Below are 22,650 nucleotides of genomic sequence, written 5' to 3'. Positions count from 1 at the left end.
CCAGGAGGGGCTCCCAGTTGCCCCTTCACCTTCCCTCTACCCTTCTCAACCTTACCCCAGTCCCAAGGAAGAATGGAGGTTCAGCCAGGGGGTTAGGAAGCAAAGTGGATTAGTCAAAGAAACGGCAGAGAGGGGTGAGGTTAGAGATGCAGCTCAGCCAGTTCCCCAGCAGAAGTAGAAGCGAGACTTCCCTATCTATGTTTTGATTCTTCTTGTATCTCTCAGTAAGCCTACAAGTGAAGTAGACATCAGCCTTGTTTTCCTTTCACAGCCTGTAATCTAGTCCTTCTCACCAAAACATTCTAGCTAGGCTCAAACTAGCACCTAGACATCACCACTGTTTCCTTTTCACAGCCTGTAATCTAATTCTTCTCACCAAAACATTCTAGCTAGGCTCAAACTAGCACCTAGACATCACCACTGTTTCCTTTTCACAGCCTGTAATCTAATTCTTCTCACCAAAACATTCTAGCTAGGCTCAAACTAGCACCTAGACATCACCACTGTTTCCTTTTCACAGCCTGTAATCTAATTCTTCTCACCAAAACATTCTAGCTAGGCTCAAACTAGCACCTAGACATCACCACTGTTTCCTTTTCACAGCCTGTAATCTAATTCTTCTCACCAAAACATTCTAGCTAGGCTCAAACTAGCACCTAGACATCACCACTGTTTCCTTTTCACAGCCTGTAATCTAATTCTTCTCACCAAAACATTCTAGCTAGGCTCAAACTAGCACCTAGACATCACCACTGTTTCCTTTTCACAGCCTGTAATCTAATTCTTCTCACCAAAACATTCTAGCTAGGCTCAAACTAGCACCTAGACATCACCATTGTTTCCTTTTCACAGCCTGTAATCTAATTCTTCTCACCAAAACATTCTAGCTAGGCTCAAACTAGCACAATAATAAACAGGAAGACCTTCACATTTTATGCACCTGCAGAGTGAACTGTAAGAGACACTAAAGCACTGAATGGGAATCTGCCTGCTACCTCGGCAGGAATAATCACAGAATCACAGAAAGTCAAGGGCTGGAAGGGACCTCAGAAGATCATCCTGTTCAACCCCCCTGCCAGAGCAGGATCGCCTACTCCTGATCATACAGGAACTCATCCAGGCAGCTCTTCAGTTTCTCTAGAGAGGGAGACTCCACAGCTCCCCTGTGCAGCCTGTTCCAGTGTTCTGTCACCCTCACAGTGAATATATTTTATTTCATGTTTCCATGGAACCTCCTATGCCACCCATTGCCCCAGGTCCTGTCATTCACCATCATCCAGCAGAGCCTGGCTCTGTCCTCTTGGCACTCACCCTTTTGTCATGGGTTATCATAGCATCATGGAATCAACAGGCATTGCAAAGTTAGCTTCTGGGTTGCTAATTCATAGCATCACAATCATAGAATCAACAGGCATTGCAAAGTTACTTTCTGGGTTGCTAATTCATAACATCACAATCATAGAATCAACAGACATTGCAAAGTTAGCTTCTGGGTTGCTGATTCATAGCATCACAATCATAGAATCAACAGGCATTGCAAAGTTAGCTTCTGGGTTGCTAATTCATAGCATCACAATCATAGAATCAACAGGCATTGCAAAGTTAGCTTCTGGGTTGCTAATTCATAGCATCACAATCATAGAATCAACAGGCATTGCAAAGTTAGCTTCTGGGTTGCTAATTCATAGCATCACAGAATCATAGAATCAACAGGCATTGCAAAGTCAGCTTCTGGGTTGCTAATTCATAGCATCACAGAATCATAGAATCAACAGACATTGCAAAGTCAGCTTCTGGGTTGCTTATTCATAGCATCACAGAATCATAGAATCAACAGGCATTGCAAAGTCAGCTTCTGGGTTGCTAATTCATAGCATCACAGAATCATAGAATCAACAGGCATTGCAAAGTCAGCTTCTGGGTTGCTTATTCATAGCATCACAGAATCATAGAATCAACAGGCATTGCAAAGTCAGCTTCTGGGTTGCTAATTCATAGCATCACAATCATAGAATCAACAGGCATTGCAAAGTCAGCTTCTGGGTTGCTAATTCATAGCATCACAATCATAGAATCAACAGGCATTGCAAAGTTAGCTTCTGGGTTGCTAATTCATAGCATCACAATCATAGAATCAACAGACATTGCAAAGTCAGCTTCTGGGTTGCTAATTCATAGCATCACAGAATCATAGAATCATAGAATGAACAGGCATTACAAAGTTACTTTCTGGATTGCTAATTCATAGCATCTTAGAATCAACAAGGTTGGAAGAGACCTCTCAGATCATCCAGTCCAACCTAGCACCCAGCCCTCTCCATTCAACTGGACCATGTCACTAAGTGTCTCATCCTCCCCCATAACTTACTACAAACCTGCCCCTGAAGGAAAGTAAATTGATACACCTTAGAATTTGAAAAGTCAGACAAATGAAATTGCATTTTTGCATTTTAAACTAAATGTAAGAGTACAGAGAGAGTTACAGAGTATAGGAACCTTAAAGAAGAGAGGGATGGGGTCAAGTGGCGGTGAAGCTGCAAAGCAGCAGCCAAAACAGTGGCAGGGCAAGATAGCAGCAGGCGCAGCAAAGGGGAGAATACAAGCTGTGCCTGCAGACATCAAGCTTTTGATGCTCCAGTGAAAGTACATTAACTTATCCATTGTTGGCATTTTATTGCCTATCCCTGGAATGTTCATCTCTCTGCTCAAGACTCCTGTACTCCTCCACTTCTGAGTTTCTCTGTTCCTACTTCTTTTTACGTCTGAGCTAGAAATCTAGCTCCAACGGCCACACCTTTACATCTGTATCAACATGAATGAGGTCACCCCTCAGGCTTCTCTCCAAGATAAAGAGCCCCAGATCCCTCAAGCTCTCCTCATAAGGAATTTTCCATTCCTTTCACCATTCCTATGGCTCTGTGCTGGACTCTCTCAAGCAGTTCCCTGAAATCCTTCTTGAACTGAGGGGCCCAGAACTGGACACAATATTCCAGATACAGCCTTTGCAGGGGAGAGTAGAGGGGAGGAGAACCTCTCTCCACCTGCTAACCACAGCCCTAATATATAAGTGGGCACTTTCTAGTATGATGAAATGGATAGACAAATCATGCTGATTAGCTCTGAGAAGGGTTATTGTAGCCTCAAAGCTGATAGGTTGACTCTTCAAAGCTTGGCATGAGTTTTGACCCAGTGCTGCTCAGATGGCATTGTTGCAGGGCATCATACCATGAAAATAAGCAAGATGGAACAGCAGCCTTCAGACAAATATTCTTTGTCTGCTCCATTAGTAGGCTTTGGTCAGATTTGTCTTTTTTTCAGGTTCTTCAGAGAGTCAGGACTGTAGTTACTCCATGCTTAGGATCATTCAAAGCTCTTTGTAATGGAAGATGATGTCAAATTTGTGCATATTTCATGAAGAGCAACTCAGCAAGTGGACTTGAAGAGGAATGGATACTACCAGAAAATCTAAGGCCTCCTGAACAGCTTAGGAAAAATTAACTTCTCTAAAATGAACTCTAATCCATGAGCTAAGCTGCCTGCTAAGGATATGACATGACAGGGGATTTCGATAGACTCCTAAACAAAAGCCCTAGAAAGTTGATGCTGGATGAAGAAACCTGAAGCAGGACTTTGCTGGAGTTGAGGATAAATACCAAATTGGTTTCTGAACTGTGCCCAGCTTCTCTCTCACCAGAGATAATAAACTGACTAGACAACTTAATAGCTCTGACTCCTAAGCTTTTGCAGTCTTTGGATCTTTGCTTTACAGCTTGCTCCAACATGCTGCAGTCTGCATCCCTCTAAGTGCTTTTCTTTAGCCTTACAATGGCTGCAACCAAAAGTCCTAAGCTATTTGAGATAAGTGGCCAGCACAGTACTCTATATTTTAGCATGAGAGCCAGGCATAACAAAATTAGCTTCTGGGTTGCTAATTCATAGCATCACAGAATCACAGGCTCACAGAATCATAGAAGCAACAGAAATTGCAAAGTTAGGTTCTGGATTGCTGATTCATAGCATCACAGAATCATAGAATCAACAGACATTGCAAAGTTAGCTTCTGGATTGCTGATTCATAGCATCACAGAATCATAGAATCAACAGGCATTGCAAAGTTAGGTTCTGGATTGCTAATTCATAGCATCACAGAAGCACAGAATCAACAGGCATTACAGAGTTAGGTTCTGGGTTGCTGGTTCATAGCATCACAGAATCATAGAATCAACAGGCATTACAAAGTTAGCTTCTGGGTTGCTTATTCATAGCATCACAATCATAGAATCAACAGGCATTGCAAAGTTAGCTTCTGGGTTGCTTATTCATAGCATCACAGAATCATAGAATCAACAGACATTGAAAAGTTAGGTTCTGGATTGCTGATTCATAGCATCACAGAATCAACCAGGTTGGAAGAAACCTCCAAGATCATCCAGTGCAACCTAGCACCCAGCCCTGTCCAATCATCTAAACCATGGCACTAAATGCCTCATCCAGGCTATTTTGGCCACAACAACCCCATGCAGAGATACAGGCTGGGGTCGGAGTGGCTGGAGAGCAGCCAGACAGAGAGGGATCTGGGGGTACTGATTGATACCCGCCTGAACATGAGCCAGCAGTGTGCCCAGGTGGCCAAGGGAGCCAGTGGCATCCTGGCCTGCATCAGGAATGGTGTGGTCAGCAGGAGCAGGGAGGGCATTCTGCCCCTGTACTCTGCACTGGTTAGACCACACCTTGAGTACTGTGTTCAGTTCTGGGCCCCCCAGTTTAGGAAGGACACTGAGATGCTTGAGCGTGTCCAGAGAAGGGCGACGAGGCTGGTGAGAGGTCTTGAGCACAAGCCCTACGAGGAGAGGCTTAGGGAGCTGGGATTGGTTAGCCTGGAGAAGAGGAGGCTCAGGGGTGACCTTATTGCTGTCTACAACTACCTGAAGGGTGGTTGTGGCCAGGGGGAGGTTGCTCTCTTCTCTCAGGTGGCCAGCACCAGAACAAGAGGACACAGCCTCAGGCTGTGCCAGGGGAAATTTAGGCTGGAGGTGAGGAGAAAGTTCTTCACTGAGAGAGTCATTGGACACTGGAATGGGCTGCCCGGGGAGGTGGTGGAGTCGCCGTCCCTGGGGCTGTTCAAGGCAAGATTGGACGTGGCACTTGGTGCCATGGTCTAGCCTTGGGCACTGTGGTAAAAGGTTGGACTTGATGATCTGTGAGGTCTCTTCCAACCTTGGTGATACTGTGATACTGTGATTTTTGTTCTGCTAGCTCTAGTGCTAAATATCCTATAGCAGCAAGGACAAAGCTGGACTGTGAACTTGTCACTGTATTTAGTGTAAGGATATATTTGCATGCAGTTAGTTTTACTGACATAAAGGGAGTTGCATCCTCAAGTTAGAATTGTGTTTGACAACTTCCTGGGAAGAAGACCTTAAGAAAAGGAATTGCTACATACACACATATCTATATAAATTATAGATATAATATATATTTTTTATATATATATATATATGTGTGTATAATTTTATGTAAAAGGTGGAGCTGCATTTTCAATCCATCTTTCAGAAGACTTTGTGAGTACAGCAAGATCTGGATCTACAACACTGCCTTTCATTTCACCTCAGGTCTGTGATTTCTGTTGGAGCCTGCTTAGCTGTGCATTGTACATTCCCCTTTCTGAGCGTCTGAGGTGCCGATGGAGAAGTCAGCAGTCTTCTGAAACCCCTTATGATTGGGTGAAATTAGAATGTTTTCTGCATTTACTCTATGAATTCAGTCTTGCTGCTCTGCTACGAGTCAAGATCGTAGAATCAGTCAGAGTTGGAAGGGACCAGAAGGATCAGCCAGTTCCAACCTCCTGCCATGGCCAGGGACACCCTACCCTAGAGCAGGCTGCCCACAGCCCCATCCAGCCTGGCCTGAAACACCTCCAGCCATGGGGCCTCAAGCACCTCCCTGGGCAACCCATGCCAGGCTCTCACCACTCTCATGCTCAACAACTTCCTCCTCACGGACACTCTGAATCTCCCCACCTCCAGCTTTGCTCCATTCCCCCCAGTCCTGTCACTCCCTGATATCCTGAAAAGTCCCTCCCCAGCTTTTATGGAGGCCCCTTTAAAATACTGGGTGGCCACAGGAAGGTCACCTGGCAGCCTCCTCTTCTCCAGACTGAGCAGCCCCAACTCTTTCAGTCTGTCCTCAGTGCAGAGGAGAGCATCCTCATGGCCCTTCTCTAGACATGCTCCTGAATCTTCACATCCCTCTTGTCACAGGGACTCCAGAACTGGATGCAGTACTCCAGGTGGGGTATCAGCAGAGCAGAGCAGAGGGAGTGAATCACCTCCCTGGCCCTACTGGCCACACTTCTGATGCAGCCCAGGATCTGGTTGGCTCTCTGGGCTGCAAGTGCACACTGCTGGCTCATGTTGAGCTTCTTGTCCACCAGCACCCCCAAGTCCCTCTCCCCAGGGCTGCTCTCCAGCCACTCACTGCCCAGCCTGGATTTGTGCTTGGGATTGCCTCAACTCAGCTGCAGGACCTTGCACTTGGTCTTGTTGAACCACATGAGGTTGACTTGTGCCCACCTCTCCAGCCTGTCCAGGTCCCTCTGGATGGATCCCTGCCCTCCAGCCTGTCTGCTGCACCATACAGCTTGGTGTCATCAGCAAGATGCAGAGTTTTTAAAGACACATTAATCCATCTCCTGATGCCTCCTTATATCACTGAAACATTTCATCAAATCCCCCAAATGTTCATAAAAGCAAACAACTCGTTCAGGAAATAATTCACTTTCAGTCAGGTTTGCCTCAGTGTTTCAGTGCTTTGGAAATTCAGTGTCTCTGAAGATGTATGGCAAAGATTCAGGTACAAATTGCTCTTCACATGAGGTCAAAAAAGCTCTGCAGCAAATGATTAAACTTAAAACTGCAGCAAATTAAAACCTAAAGCTATTGGAAGATTTCATATCTGTTGTGTGAAGTTCTTATTCTTCAGCTCTTATCCATGCTTTGTTCCTTTCACAGGTGCCTATCTTGTGCCATACTTGGTCTTGCTGCTGATAATAGGAATTCCACTCTTCTTCCTGGAGCTTGCTGTGGGGCAGAGGATCCGCCGAGGGAGTATCGGTGTGTGGAATTATATCAGCCCCAAACTCGGAGGAATTGGATTTGCCAGCTGTGTAGTAAGTTTTCAGCATCAGTTGTGTGGTTTGCCTTCAGTCTGTACGATTCACACTTTGTTCTGATGTGGAGAAAGGCCACTGATTTGTAGCCAGGTATCAAGGTCGTTTTGCAGTGTTTCAGAAGATCTTAGAATCATAGAATCAAGCAGGTTGGAAGAGACCTCCAAGATCATGCAGTCCAACCTAGCACCCAGCCCTAGCCAGTCAACCAGACCATGGCACTAAGTGCCTCAGCCAGGCTTTGCTTGAACACCTCCAGGGTCGGCGACTCTACCACCTCCCTGGGCAGCCCATTCCAATGCCAATCACTCTCTCTGCCAGCAACTTCCTCCTAACATCCAGCCTAGACCTCCCCTGATTGCACATCTTGAGACTGTGTCCCCTTGTTCTCTTGCTGATTGCCTGGCAGAAGAGACCAACCGCACCTGGCTACAGCCTCCCTTCAGGGAGTTGTAGACAGCAATGAGGTCAGCCCTGAGCCTCCTCTTCTGCAGGCTGCACACCCCCAGCTCCCTCAGCCTCTTCTCATAGGGTTTGTGTTCCAGGCCCCTCACCAGCTTTGTTGCCCTTCTCTGGACATGTTCCAGCACCTCAACATCTCTCTTGAATTGAGGAGCCCAGAACTGGACACAGCACTCAAGGTGTGGCCTGACCAGTGTGGAGTACAGGGGCAGAATAACCTCCCTTGTCCTGCTGGCCACACTGTTCCTGATGCAGGCCAGGATGCCATTGGCTCACTTGGCCAGCTGGGCACACTGCTGGCTCATGTTCAGCTGCTATCTACCAGCACCCCCAGGTCCCTTTCTGCCTGGCTGTTTTCTTTTATTATTATTATTAATAGCTAATAAATCCCTCTTATCTGAATCAAAAAAAATCTTGTCTCTTATTTAAAAATAGTTAACAAATTGTTGCCTCTTGTAAGACTTTTCACTGCTTGACAATCACCTTTGTGTTTTTTTGTTGTTCGTTTTTTTAAATGGTGAAACACGAAAGTGAAGACATTTAAAAGTCTCCTGTTATACTCAGTCACAGCATCACAGTATCACCAGGGTTGGAAGAGACCTCACAGATCATCAAGTCCAACCCTTTACCACAGAGCTCAAGGCTAGACCATGGCACCAAGTGCCACGTCCAATCTTGCCTTGAACAGCTCCAGGGACGGCGACTCCACCACCTCCCCGGGCAGCCCATTCCAGTGTCCAATGACTCTCTCAGTGAAGAACTTTCTCCTCACCTCCAGCCTAAATTTCCCCTGGCGCAGCCTGAGGCTGTGTCCTCTCGTTCTGGTGCTGGCCACCTGAGAGAAGAGAGCAACCTCCTCCTGGCTACAGCCTCCCCTCAGGTAGTTGTAGAGAGCAATAAGGTCACCCCTGAGCCTCTTCTCCAGGCTAAAGGATCAAAAATAATTTGTTTTCTCAATTGCTGAGATGGTCTATGCAATAAATGAAGATGGAGCTTCTTGTAACCTTCCAATACCTGAAGGGGGCTTACAGGAAGGCTGGAGAGGGACTTTTAGGGTGTCAGGTAGGATAGGACTAGGGGCAGTGGAGCAAAACTAAAAGTGGATAGTTTCAGATTGGATGTTAGGAGGAAGTTCTTCCCAGAGAGAGTGATTGGCATTGGAATGAGCTGCCCAGGGAGGTGGTGGAGTCACCGTCCCTGGAGGTGTTCAAGAAAAGCCTGGATGAGGCACTTAGTGCCATGGTCTAGTTGATTGGATAGAACTGGAATGGATGATCTTGGTTGGATAGGTGTGCTAGCTGTAAATAAATAGCTTCATTTATATTCCCAGAGCCGGCTGAGACTAGTCTGGGTGAGTTCTAAAGTGGGTGTTCCCCGCCCCCCCACACTTAGAACTCACCCAGACTAGTCTCAGCAGGCTCTGGGAATATGAATGAAGCTATTTATTTACAGCTAGCACAATATACAAGCAGATATTTACAGTATATACAGTTACAGACAGAAATAGACAAGGTAAAAGGTAATACAGAAGCACAACTCCCCTCCCAGAAACCTGAGTCCCCAGGAGGGGCTTTCAACCACCCCTGCACCTTCCCCCTGCCCCTCTCAACCTTACCCCAGTCCTAAGGAAGAATAGAGGTTCAGCCAAGAGGTTAAGAAGCAAAGGTGAGTGGAAGGTGAGGTCAGGGAGATGCAGCTCAGTCAGCAGCCCAAGGCAGAGTGAGACAGAATGGTGAGAGTGTTACCTAATGTTTTCCTTTCTTCTTCAGCAAGACTCTGAGGGGAGCAGACATCACCATTGTTTTCCTTTCACAGCCTATGATCTAGTTCTTCTCACCAAAACATTCTACCCTGCTTCAAACTAGCACAATAGGTTGGACTGGATGGATATGTTGGATAGGTTGGACTGGATGATTTTGGAGGTCTCTTCCAACCTGGATGATTCTATGATAAGTTCTTCACCATGAGGGTGGTGAGACCCTGGAACAGGCTACTCAGGACTGTGATGGAAGCCCCATTCCTGGAAGTTTTTAAGGCCAGGTTGGATGTGGCTCTGAACAACCTGATCTAGCATGAAGTGTTCCTGATCTAGTGGCAGGAGGCTTGGAGCTAGATGGTCCTTGTGGTGCCTTCCAACCCTGACAATTCTATGATTCTATAATTTAGGTGTTAATCTGTACTGTGCCCTCTTTAATGAGTTAAACAATGAAGGCTTCTAACAGATAAAGTCACTGTGTAGAAAACTTCAGGTAATTGAATGGAACAAGCCCTTCACTTCTTACTGCAGCTAAAATTAGCATCAGTGGCTGATGTGCAGGAATAGGCAGTTCAGTACACTTATATTTTTTAATACGTTGTTGTGCTAGTTTGAAGCTAGCTGGAATGTTTTGGTGAGAAGAAGTAGATTAGAGGCTGTGAAAGGAAAACAAGGCTGATGTCTGCCTCGCTCATAGGCTTGCTGAGAGATATAAGAACAAGAATCTCAAACATAGATAAGGGAGTCAGTCATTCCACTTCTTCTTGGGGCATTGCCTGAGCTGCACTTCTCTCTAGCCTCTCTGCCATCTCTCTGGTTAATCCACTTTGCTTCCTAACCCCCTGGCTGAACCTCCATTCTTCCTTGGGACTGGGTAAGGTTGAGAGGGGTGGGAGGAGTTGGAAGGGAGGTTGGGAGCCCCTCCTGGGGACTCAGGTTTCTGGGAGGGCTGTTGTGTTTCTGTATTACCTTTTACCTTGTCTATTTCTGTCTATAGCTGTATATACTGTAAATATCTGCTTGTATATTGAGCTAAGCTGTAAATAAAAGCTTCATTCAATTTCCAGAGCCAGCTGAGTCTAGTCTGGGTGATTTCCAAGATGTGGAGGGGGCAGGGAACACCCAAACCACCACAAATGTACAAATGTAGTTAATAAATGCAACATTTTAACCTCCTTTTGTTTTTTACAGGTATGTTTCTTTGTGGCCCTGTACTACAATGTCATTATTGGATGGAGTCTGTTTTACTTTTCCCAGTCTTTTCAGCATCCTTTACCATGGGACCAGTGTCCTTTAGTTAAAAATACTTCTCATACCTGTAAGTCTATATTAACACTCTTTAAAATCAACCTGAAGTGTATAAGAGCAGAGATTTTGAAACACAAAGGGGAAAAAAAAAAAGATAGAAATGAAACCCACCCACAATTCAAAGAGCTATTTGGGGGGGGGGAGGGGGAAAGTGTTGCATGTAAAGGTGGGTTTACATCTCATTAAGAGGTCACAGTACAGTACTTGGAAAAAATACAACACAGACCTAATAAAAAACCCCAAAACCTTATATATTGCATATGAAAAGGAGCAGCAATGCCAACAGCATTTGATAGTGTAATGAAATTAGAGTCCTGCTTAGTGTAGGGGAGAAAAAAGAAGTCTGATTGTTTGCTTCTGATGTTGATGCTACTTTTCCTGCCTGCTTGTTGAAAAGCAAAGGTGGGAGAGGGATATTTCTCCATTCCATTTAGCAGGGTATTTCCTGACAAAACACATAGCAAAGAAGAAATGGAAAGCTAGAAACAGCAATGAAGTGGTTGTGATAAAAGTGTTGTTTGCTTTGCAGAGCAACAGAAATGAGATCATTGATCGTAGGTTGCTACAATGAGATAGTTTGGCGTGGAAACGTTGTACGACGTCGTTAGCAGCTCTCCAGCCCTTGGTGCAACAGAACAAGGGGACACAGTCTCAAGTTGTGCAATCAGGGGAAGTCTAGGCTGGATGTTAGGGGGAAGTTCTTCCCAGAGAGAGAGATTGGCATTGGAATGGGCTGCCCAGGGAGGTGGTGGAGTCACCATCCCTGGAGGTGTTCAAGAGAAGACTGGCTGAGGCATTTAGTGCCATGGTCTAGTTGACTGGCTAGGGCTGGGTGCTAGGTTGGGCTGGATGATCTTGGAGGTCTCTTCCAACCTGGTTGATTCTATGATTCTATGATTTTGGTCATCCTGTCATTATTACATGCTTTGCATTATTGAAATATCTCAATTTCATCATATTTCCATAGCTAAACACTTCTATAATGGTCTGTTGTGTTTGGTTGGGTTTCCTTTTCACCTCTTCACGAAGATGATCAGTGGGGAGGTTTGAAAAGTCAGGCAACCTTTCCCCAGTGGATGCATTAAGAGTCGCTCGCTTCGGTTGTGTGACATAATCCGTGTCTCTGAATGCTGCCACACAGTCCCACCGACTGCATGTGTTCCTTAATCAAGTCACAGGCCTTGTCTGCATGCTCTTAGCCTGGCTAAATAGTAAGTCAGAGTGTGTCAGCCCAGCGTCAGCAGAGGTGATCTGAGCAAAGCTTCAACTACATTCAGTCACATCCTCTACCTTCTCAAAGTTCATCATCGCACAGTCCTAGAACAGCTCAGGTTGGAAGGGACCTCAGAGATCATCTACTCCAGCCTCCTCGCCGTGGGCAGGGACACTTCTCCACTAGACTCAGCTACTCAAGGCCTCATTCAGCCTGGCCTTCGACACTCCCAAGCAGGAGGCAGCCACAGCCTCCATGGGCAGCCTATTCCAGAGTCTCTCCACCCTCCTACTGAAGAACTTCTTCCTGAGATCCTTCTCTCCCTCATCTTAAAATCATTCCCCTGTGTCCCACCACTAGACACCCCTATGGAAAGTTCTTCTGCACCCTTCCTGTAGCATCCCTTCAGGTACTGGCAGGCAGCTCTAAGGTCCCCCCAGAGTCTTCTCTTCTCCAAGCTGAACACCCCAGCTCCCTCAGCCTGTCCTCATAGCAGAGCTGCTCCAGCCCTCAGATCATCTTTGTGCCCTCCTCAGACCCACTCCAACAGTTCTGTGTCCTTCTTGCGGTGGGGACACCAGAACTGGATGCAGGATTTGAGATGGAGTCTCACAAGAGCAGAGCTATCTTGGTTCTAATTTAGATTCCCAGGTGGGACACTGGAACAGGTTGCTCAGGGAGGTAGTTGAGGCCCCCATCCCTGGAGATATTCAAGGTCAGGCTGGACAAAGCTGTGAGCAACCCAATCTTGTGCAGGATGTCCCTTTTCACTGCAGGGAGGTCGAGACTGGACGACCTTTGGAGGTCCCTTGTAACCCAGACTTTTCTGTTATTCTGTGACCAAGTCCTGCCTATATTTACCACTTACTTAAGTGAAACCATACATTCTGCCTAGGGCTCAGCTTGGCCATGTGCAGACGAACATGTTATCAGCAAAATGGTGTTTTAAAAGCCTCTACCCAGAGCCTTCCACAAATACCAGACACTTTTTATTACAGAGGGTGCCCTGAAGCTCCTTGTAGATTTAATTTCACAATAAATGGTGGCATAATCACAAACACTAGGAACTGGTACAGCATTGTTATGTGAAATGTTGGAAAAGATACTTCTGTCCTGAACCCATTCTGTGCTTGCTAACATCTCTTGACAGTTGTGGAGCCTGAGTGTGAGAAAAGTTCAGCAACCACTTATTACTGGTACAGAGAAGCACTGAATATTTCTAGCTCTTTGTCTGAAAGTGGGGGTTTAAATTGGAAGATGACTATCTGCTTGCTGGCTGCCTGGGTCATGGTATGCCTGGCCATGATCAAAGGCATTCAGTCTTCAGGCAAAGTGAGTACCCTGTTTGCTTAAGTGACACTTTTACTGTGAAACATCTAGCAGCGTTTTAGTTCACCCCTCCCTCTGTTTGCTCTCATGAGATCTGTAGGAGCAGGTTAGAAGCTGTGACTCACCCAAGTATTTGTATAATCTCAAAATGAGGACTGTTAGAAGTTAAGCAGCAGAATTGTAGTAATTGTAGTGGGAATTGTAGTCATTTAGTGGGAGCTGAGATCTGAAGAAGGACCACTTCTGTTCTTGTCGACGTAGCTGTTGCAAATAACTGTACCTGAGCTTTATTGTGCAGCACAAGGAACTAAGGTCTCCATGTGTGCTCCCAGGGTGATTGCAGTGCACTGAGGTCCTCAAAAGGCTTTACCATTTCTCTTTCATTCTCAGTGTCATTGGCAGCTAGCTTCTGTCATGAGCACAGGTGCTTGCTTTCAGGGTTCTTAGTTGTTTCTCTAGGCTAACATCTAACCATCCCTTTGCATCTGAATATATCACCTTGACTTCTTTCCTCTACATGCAGCCAGCTGGACTGGCTAGGGAAGGATTTGCAAGCTCTGTTGATCTCGGTGGGATTTGCAGATTGAAAAATAATCTGTCCTAATAGAAAAATTCTTTGCTATTAAAGAAGTTTGGCAGCGAGGTGAAAAACTCGATTGGAGTTTGCTTTTGGCAGTCAGCACAACTTAGTGATTTGAGTCCTTTGGTTCTGTACTTTCTGTTGACTCTGGCCTTCTCTCCCTGTGAAGACAGAGTGCTGCCTGTCTTTACCATACTGTGTACTTGAATTAAAGTGCAATGGTAAAGCCAAGCACTTCTAAAACATTCTGCTTCTGTCCTGGTCTTCATCTCATTGAATTCAGACGGAGTTTCCCTTAAGCCCCAGCAGCGCGTGGTCAGTTGTGCAACGCGATGCCAACTGGGTAGTTTTAATACCACACAGGATTTAATTCACACTCAGATGTCACATACAAGTCTCATTACACTTAATTTACACGTGTGATTCTGCTTTCTGCTGCAGAGACAGAGGGGAGTGGGATGTGTTCTGCCTGTTGGTTAGAGCCTCTGATTATCAGTTCAGTCATACAGCTAAAAGATACTGAGTAGTGAGTGAAGAAATTGAAAATAACCTTCCATGGACATCATGTTAAATTTCCTTTTTTAATGTCTTTGTTTGTGGTTTTTTTTTCCCCAGATCATGTATTTTAGTTCCCTTTTCCCTTATGTGGTACTTTTATGCTTTCTGATCAGAGGACTGCTCCTTAATGGGTCAGTGGATGGAATTCGTCACATGTTCACACCCAAGGTAGGTGCTTAGTTTATATTTGCAATGCATTCAAGTTTCAGTTGCACCTTGACCTTTTATGAGTGCTCTCATTTAAGCTTGCTTTCTTCATAGAACAGTTTGGCCATTGTTCTGTTTGATTTCACTTGTTGGTCTCAGTGGCACAATATGGAGCCCTCAAAAGGGTCTAGTTAAAAATCATATAATCATAGAGTCAACCAGGTTGGAAGAGACCTCCAAGATCATGCAGGCCAGCTTAGCACCCAGCCCTAGCCAGTCAACTAGACCATGGCACTAAGTGCCCCATCCAGTCTAAGTGTTTCCAAGGGTCTGTGTAGCTGCACCTCCCTTAAGTGAAGGTTTACCATAGCTGGCTGCCTTTACAAAGCTAAGCAAAGTGCATATTTACAGGATTCAGGATGATTGGAAAGATCCAAATGAGGAAAACAGAAGTGAATCCTAAATCTTGCCATTCTCCAGGGTTGAGATGTCCAGTTCCAGGATGTCACAGTGAAGTGCTATACCTTGAGCACTGTCCTGGCTTTACATAATGAACTTGTCCTTTCAAGAGTGGAGCAAGTCCTAGAAACAAACTAATTCTGTTTACATAGTAGTTCAAAAATACAGGAGACCTGTCTTTAATACTAGCTTGGCTCTTCTTTTCTTGCCATATTGCTTGTTCCTCTGCCAAAGGCAGCATGTCCAAGAACAGGTTTTTCACTTTTAGCACTCTAACTGGTAATGTGTCCTAAAGGAACTTCAGATTCTGTAACTACAGAGATGAGAAGGGATGTTATGAATCGTTGTTTAGCCTGAAGACTGAAATCCTACCCACATCCATCTCAAATGCTTGCCATTGTAGCTATGCTACAGTGTAGGGAGAGCCATACTGAGCAATGAGCAATGCTGGATTTCATACTGTGCTACGAAATAGAGTTCCAAACAAGACCATTTCATAGTACAGGGGAGCAGAGCAGGAGGGAAGTCTCAAAAAATTGAAAGCCACCTAACAGGACGATTCAGATCAATGCACACAGTAGCTAATGCCAGATGAGAGGCTGTTGCCAGATTCTTTGATGTTTTGAGTCTGGAGAGCTGTCATCCTGTTAACGTGACCCGGCGCTGCAGCACAGGGGCGTGCTCTGCTTTGCTCTGCCTCGCCTCTTCAGAGGCTCACGCTTCTGCAAGAGCTTGCAGGCTGCCCAGGCAAATTCAGGGCATTCCAGGAGCAGAGAAATGTAATGGTTACTGATGGGCTGCATGTCTACAGCAGAGGTGGAATACAGACTTCCTGAAGTCCTAACTTGATTTCTCGACCGCACTGCTAATAATTTCCACCTTCAGAGAAGTAGCATTAGATACTGAGGGAAAGTAAACATGGAAAACTCCCCTTAGAAACATAGAATCAGGCAGGTTGGAAGAGACCTCCAACATCATCCAGGCCAACCTAGCACCCAGCCCTAGCCAGTCAACCAGACCATGGCACTAAGTGCCTCAGCCTCTTGAACACCTCCAGGGACGGTGACTCCACCACCTCCCTGGGCAGCCCATTCCAATGCCAATCACTCTCTCTGCCAACAACTTCCTCATAACATCCAGCCTAGACCTCCCCTCATTGCACATCTTGAGACTGTGTCCCCTTGTTCTGTTGCTGCTTGCCTGGCAGAAGAGACCAACCCCCACCTGGCTACAGCCTCCCTTCAGGGAGTTGTAGACAGCAATGAGGTCAGCCCTGAGCCTCCTCTTCTCCAGGCTGCACACCCCCAGCTCCCTCAGCCTCTCCTCACAGGGCTGTGCTCCAGGCCCCTCACCAGCTTCGTTGCCCTTCTCTGGACATGTTCCAGCACCTCAACATCTCTCTTGAATTGAGGAGCCCAGAACTGGACACAGCACTCAAGGTGTGGCCTGACCAGTGCTGAGTACAGGGGAAGAATAACCTCCCTTGTCCTACTGGCCACAATGTTCTTGGTCCAGGCCAGGATGTCATTGGCTCTCCTGGCCACCTGGGCACACTGCTGCCTCATCTTCAGCTACTATCTACCAGCACTTCCAGCTCCCTTTCTGCCTGGCTGCTCTCCAGCCACTCTGTCCCCAGCCTGTAGCACTGCTATACCAACACCTCTTTACTATTTCATCTTTCATGAGTTAGAGTCATAGAATCACAGAATCAATCAGGGTTGGAAGGGACCACAAGGATGAGCCAGTTCCAACCCCCCTGCCATGCCCAGGGACACCCTACCCTAGAGCAGACTGCACACAGCCCCATCCAGCCTGGCCTTAAACACCTCCAGCCATGGGGCCTCAACCACCTCCCTGGGCAACCCATGCCAGGCTCTCACCACTCTCATGCTCAACAACTTCCTCCTCATGTCCAGTCTGAATCTCCCCACCTCCAGCTTTGCTCCATTCCCCCTAGTCCTGGCACTCCCTGATATCCTGAGAACTCCCTCCCCAGCTTTTTTGGAGGCCCCCTTCAGATCCTGGAAGGCCACAAGAAGGTCACCTGGGAGCCTTCTCTTCTCCAGACTGAGCAGCCCCAACTCTTTCAGTCTGTGCTCACAGCAGAGCTGCTGCAGCCCTCTGAGCATCCTCGTGTCCCTTCTCTGGACACGCTTCAGCACCTCCACATCCCTCTTGTAATGGTGGCTCCAGAACTGGATGCAGTACTCCAGGTGGGGTCTCAGCAGAGCGGAGTAGAGGGAGTGAATCACCTCCCTGGCCCTGCTGGCCACACTTCTCCTGCTGCAGCCCAGGCTCTGCTTGGCCCTCCAGAACTTACTGTATAGATCTACAGTCAGTTGCAGCAGATGCTTTCTTTAGCTTGTAGCTTAATTATGCAGTTGTTTCGAGTGTCAAACAAACATGAAAGAAATACAGGTTTTAATTTCTTCTACTGGTTTCCAGTTCTATGTCTTAAAATTTAAGTTGCAGTTTAAATTTGAGGTTAGAAGGCCTATATGCCCTCTGTACAGTGCAGATAGAAACCTTTAGAGGTATTTTCATTATAACCTCTGATTGATTCTGTGCTCAAGCACTAGTTTGGACTCAGAAGCTTGTATGAAACTCCCTGAAGAATGCAGTCTCCCCCACCTGCTGTTTGCAGTCACTTTATTTGGGCAGGCAGACTAACTGATCTAGGTTGAAAATGATCCAGGTAGATCTACAGATGAGGGGGGGGGGGGGGGGGGGGGACACATCTTTTCAGCCCTAATTAGTTCAGAGAACAACCATGCTGCTGACGACAGATGCCCACAGAATAGTTGAGCCAGCGCAGCAGAGCACTGCCACACAGAGCATCACAGAATGTCAGGGGCTGGAAGGGACCTCGAAGAATCACCCAGTCCAGCGCCCCCCTGCCAGAGCAGGATCACAGTATCACAGTATCACAGTATCATCAGGGTTGGAAGAGACCTCACAGATCATCAAGTCCAACCCTTTACCACAGAGCTCAAGGCTAGACCATGGCACCAAGTGCCACGTCCAATCCTGCCTTGAACAGCTCCAGGGACGGCAACTCCACCACCTCCCCGGGCAGCCCATTCCAGTGTCCAATGACTCTCTCAGTGAAGAACTTTCTCCTCACCTCCAGCCTAAATTTCCCCTGGTGCAGCCTGAGGCTGTGTCCTCTTGTTCTGGCGCTGGCCACCTGAGAGAAGAGAGCAACCTCCTCCTGGCCACAACCACCCCTCAGGTAGTTGCAGACAGCAATAAGGTCACCCCTGAGCCTCCTCTTCTCCAGGCTAAACAATCCCAGCTCCCTCAGCCTCTCCTCGTAGGGCTGTGCTCAAGGCCTCTCACCAGCCTCGTCGCCCTTCTCTGGACACACTCAAGCATCTCAATGTCCCTCCTAAACTGGGGGCCCCAGAACTGAACACAGTACTCAAGGTGTGGTCTAACCAGTGCAGAGTACAGGGGCAGAATGACCTCCCTGCTCCTGCTGACCACACCATTCCTGTCTGATCTGCTATAGGATCACCTATAGCAGATCAGACAGGAACCTATCCAGGTGGGTTTTGAGTTTCTCCAGAGGGGGGAGTCTACAAGTCTCCTGGACAGCTTGGTCCAGTGTTCTGTCACTCTCACAGTGAAGAAATTCCTCCTCATGTTTACATGAAACTTAGGTGCAGGTGTGAGAGCACAGGGCTGCTGAAGAAGGGGGGAGAATTTTCCTGGGTGGCATTTGTTGAACAAAGCAGAAATTCCAAGTAATGACCTAATGAAAAGTGGACTCAGAACTGCTCGAGAGAGTGCAGCGCAGAGGCACAAAGATGATGAAGGGAGTGGAACATCTCTCTTACCAGAAGAGCCTGAGGGAACTGAGGCTATTAACTTGGAGAAGAGGAGCCTGAGGGATGACTTCATCGATGGTTATGAAGATGTAAAGGAGCCAAGATCTGCTGGGTGATGCCCAGTGACAGGGCAAGGGGCAATGGGTGGAAGCTGAGGCATAGGAAGCTTCATGTAAACATGAGGAGGATTTTTTTCACTGTGATGGTGACAACACTGGAACAGGCTGCCCAGGGGGGCTGTGGAGTCTCCTCTGGAGATGTTCAGCACCTGCCTGGATGGGTTCCTGTGTGATCTGTCTGGGTGACCCTGCTCTGGCAGGGGGGTTGGACTGGATGACCTTTAGAGGTCCCTTGCAGCCCCTGGCATTCTGTGATTCTGGGAAGATCCAAAAGGAAGGTCTCTGGAAAGCCCACTGGAGTCAGCTCCCGCAGTGGAACTGGAGACCTGCACAAAGCTGAAGTACAGGGGGCAAATCGGTGACAAATTCACCTTGACATGCTGGGCGATGCATGCACAGCTGAGAGCATCCTGCCTCGGGTGACACCAAACGGTAGGTTGCAGGCAGCGCTTGGCTGCTGCAGCCCTCGCTGGTGGCGCTGGCGGAGAGTGCCCCTGCGGCGCCCTCTAGCGGCACAGCCCCGGCATGACTCTGGCACAGGCTGACTCAGCTCCCGGCAGTGGCTACTTGGGCGTTGTAATTGGGACAAAAAGTGCAAGTCACAGGATGGTTTAGGTTGGAAGGGACCTCAAAGATCATCCAGTTCCAACCCCCCGCCATAGGCAGGGACACCTCCCACTAGAACAGATCGCTCAAAGCCTCATCCAACCTGGCCTTGAACACCTCCAGGGAGGGAGCAGCCACAACCTCCCTATTGAACCTGTGCCAGTGTCTCACCACCCTCACTGTAAACAACTTCCTAACATCTAGTTTAAATCCCCCCTCTGCCAGTTTCAACCCATTGCTCCTCAACCTGTCATGACAAGACCTTGTCAATAGTCCCTCCCCAGCCTTCCTCTAGATACTGGAAGACCACTGTGAAGTCTCCTCAAAGCCTTCTCTTCTCCAGGCTGCAGAGCTCCAACTCTTGTGTAGGCTGTCCTCATAGCAGAGGTGCTGCAGCCCTCTGAGCATCTTCATGGCCTTCCTCTGGACTCATTCCAACAGATCCATGTCCTTCTTGTGTTGGGGGCTCCAGAACTGTGCACAGTAACAGTTTTTTTGAGGAACAGTAAAGTCAGGAACAGGTTTTTTTACTGACATATGTTTTTTATACATATATACATATATATATATGTTTTTATTCCCATCCCCCCCAGTATATTGTATTTTACCTGTATAAAAACGAATAGGAGGGAATCTGCTCCCTATCTATATTTCATTTTCCTGTATGGGAAACTGAAGGTGTTTTGAATTACTATCATGATAATAGCAGATGGTTTTTTTTCCTGCCAAGCAAGACAGTCAGTGTCATGATGCTGGCATTTGTGCTGATGCTTTTTACGTCTCCTCTTTCTTCTGTTAAGCCCAAGGTTTAAAGGAAACAAAATGCAAATCACCTGCACAGATGTGAGGTCTTTCACTGTTAAATGAATGGAAGCCCTGAATCAAATTGAGAAGATCTTAGAGTTACAGAATGGTGTGGGTTGGAAGAGACTTTCAAAGGTCATGTAGTCCAGCCCCTATGCACTGAGCAGGGATGTCCTCCACTAGATCAAGTTGAGCCTCACCTCAGGGAGCTTAAGCTACCTCCCTGAGCAACCTGTTGGGTGTTACATCACGCTTACGATGAAGAACTTCCTAACATCCAGTCCAAATCTACTCTTCCCTAATTTCAAACCATTGCCCCTCATCCTATCACTGCAGATCTTTGTAACCAGTCCCTTCACAGCCTTCTTGTAGGCCCGCTTCAGGTACTGGAAATCTGCTATTAGGTCTCCTCTGGAGCCTTCTTTTCTCCAGGCTGAACAACCCCAGCTCACTCAGCCTGTCCTCATAGGAGAGGTGTGCCAGCCCCCTGATCATGCCTAAATTTCACATAGAATCATAGAATCAGCCAGGTTGGAAGAGACCTCCAAGATCATCCAGGCCAACCTAGCACCCAGCCCTGTCCAGTCAACCAGACCATGGCACTAAGTGCCTCAGCCAGGCGTTTCTTGAACACCTCCAGGGATGGTGACTCCACCACCTCCCTGGGCAGCCCATTCCAATGCCAATCACTCTCTCTGACAACAACTTCCTCCTAACATCCAGCCTAGACCTCCCCTGGCACAACCTGAGACTGTGTCCCCTTGTTCTGCTGCTGGTTGCCTGGCAGAAGAGACCAAGCCCACCTGGCTACACATGTACCTCTTTTTAATGTAGATATAGACAGATGTTGACTGATCATGTTGTAACAAAGATAGTTCTTGAAGTGTGGTCATCTCAGTGAGCAACGCAACTCAGTTTTTCGATAGAAGGCTTAGTTGTCCCTCAGATACATGACCCATTTAGGGTAAATTGAAGGCATCTGGATTAAGGGAGATCTGATTTATGGACTATACAGATTGTGGTGGCCAGCATTTATTGAAGGCATCTGAACTAAGGGAGATCTGATTTATGGACTATACAGATTGTGGTGGCCAGCATTTATTGAAGGCATCTTGATTAAGGGAGATCTGATTTATGGACTATACAGATTGTGGTGGCCAGCATTTATGGAAGGCATCTTGATTAAGTGAGAGCTGATTCCAGCAACAGAACAAGAGGACACAGTCCTGAGTTGTGCCAGGGGAGGTTTAGGCTGGATGTTAGCAGGAAGTTCTTCACCAAGAGAGTGATTTGCCATTGGAATAGGCTGCCCAGGGAGGTGGTGGAGTTGCCGTCCCTGGAGGTGTTCAAGCAAAGCCTGGATGAGGCACTCAGTGCCATGGTCTGGTTGACTGGACAGGGCTGGGTGCTAGGTTGGACTGGCTGAGCTTGGAGGTCTCTTCTAATCTGGCTGATTCTATGATTCTGTGATTCATGGACTATACAGATTGTGGTGTCCAGCATTTATTTCCTACCTTGTGTTTTGCTTTACCTACTTGCACGGAATAGAATTCCATGTAAGAGCATTTACCTCCTGCTCCCTTTTTTTCTCTGATAAGTAACAACAAAGCAACTCTGAAAACAGTTAACTGCATTCATATGAGGATTGATCACCTCCAAAATGCATCTTAATGCTAACAAGTGTCCATCCTGTAAAACAAAGGCAGTAAATACTGTATTAAAGAGAGCTAAAAAGGTGGATATTTGTGCTTATTTCTGGCTGTAGCTCCTGCTCCCCTTTTTTCTTTGATAAGTGACAACAAAGCAACTCTGAAAATAGTTAACTGTGTTTATGTGTGGATTGATCACCTCCAAAATGCATCTTAATGCTAACAAGTGTCCATCCTGATAAAAAAAGGCAGTAAATAGTGTGTTAAAGAGAGTTAAAAGGTGGGAAATGCTGTACTAAAGAGAGTTGAAAGGTGGATATTTGTGCTTATTTCTGACTGTACCTCCTGCTCCCTTTTTGACTTTGAAAAGTAACAACAAAGCAACTCTGACAATAGTTAACTGCATTTATATGAGGATTGATCACCCCCAAAATGCATCTTAATGCTAACAAGTGTCCATCCTGTAAAACAAAAGAGGCAGTAAATAGTGTATTAAAAAGAGAGTTAAAAGGTGGATATTTGTGCTTATTTCTCTGGCTGTGCATCCTGCTCCCTTTTTCTCTTTGATAAGTAACAATAAAGCAACTCTGAAAATAGTTAACTGCATTTATATGTGGATTGATCACCCCCAAAATGCATCTTAATGCTAACAAGTGTCTATC

The 22,650-nt window shown here is 46.7% G+C and overlaps 1 protein-coding gene across 1 annotated transcript in view; it reads left to right on the top strand.

Annotated features, from left to right (window-relative positions):
- The window catches only part of SLC6A15 (solute carrier family 6 member 15), a 68,742-nt gene that overhangs the window by 32,524 nt on the left and 13,568 nt on the right, over window positions 1-22,650 (top strand). The window contains exons 3-6 of the mRNA XM_064142330.1: window positions 7,011-7,168; window positions 10,578-10,704; window positions 13,058-13,239; window positions 14,432-14,542. Of these exons, the coding sequence (XP_063998400.1) occupies window positions 7,011-7,168; window positions 10,578-10,704; window positions 13,058-13,239; window positions 14,432-14,542 (578 nt within the window). The remainder of the gene's footprint in view (window positions 1-7,010; window positions 7,169-10,577; window positions 10,705-13,057; window positions 13,240-14,431; window positions 14,543-22,650) is intronic.

This window comes from Pogoniulus pusillus, chromosome 4, assembly GCF_015220805.1.
Source record: "Pogoniulus pusillus isolate bPogPus1 chromosome 4, bPogPus1.pri, whole genome shotgun sequence".
In the NCBI taxonomy this organism is placed as follows: domain Eukaryota; kingdom Metazoa; phylum Chordata; class Aves; order Piciformes; family Lybiidae; genus Pogoniulus; species Pogoniulus pusillus.
Note: the sequence above shows the minus strand (reverse complement) of the source record. Positions and strands in the feature narration are given on the sequence as shown.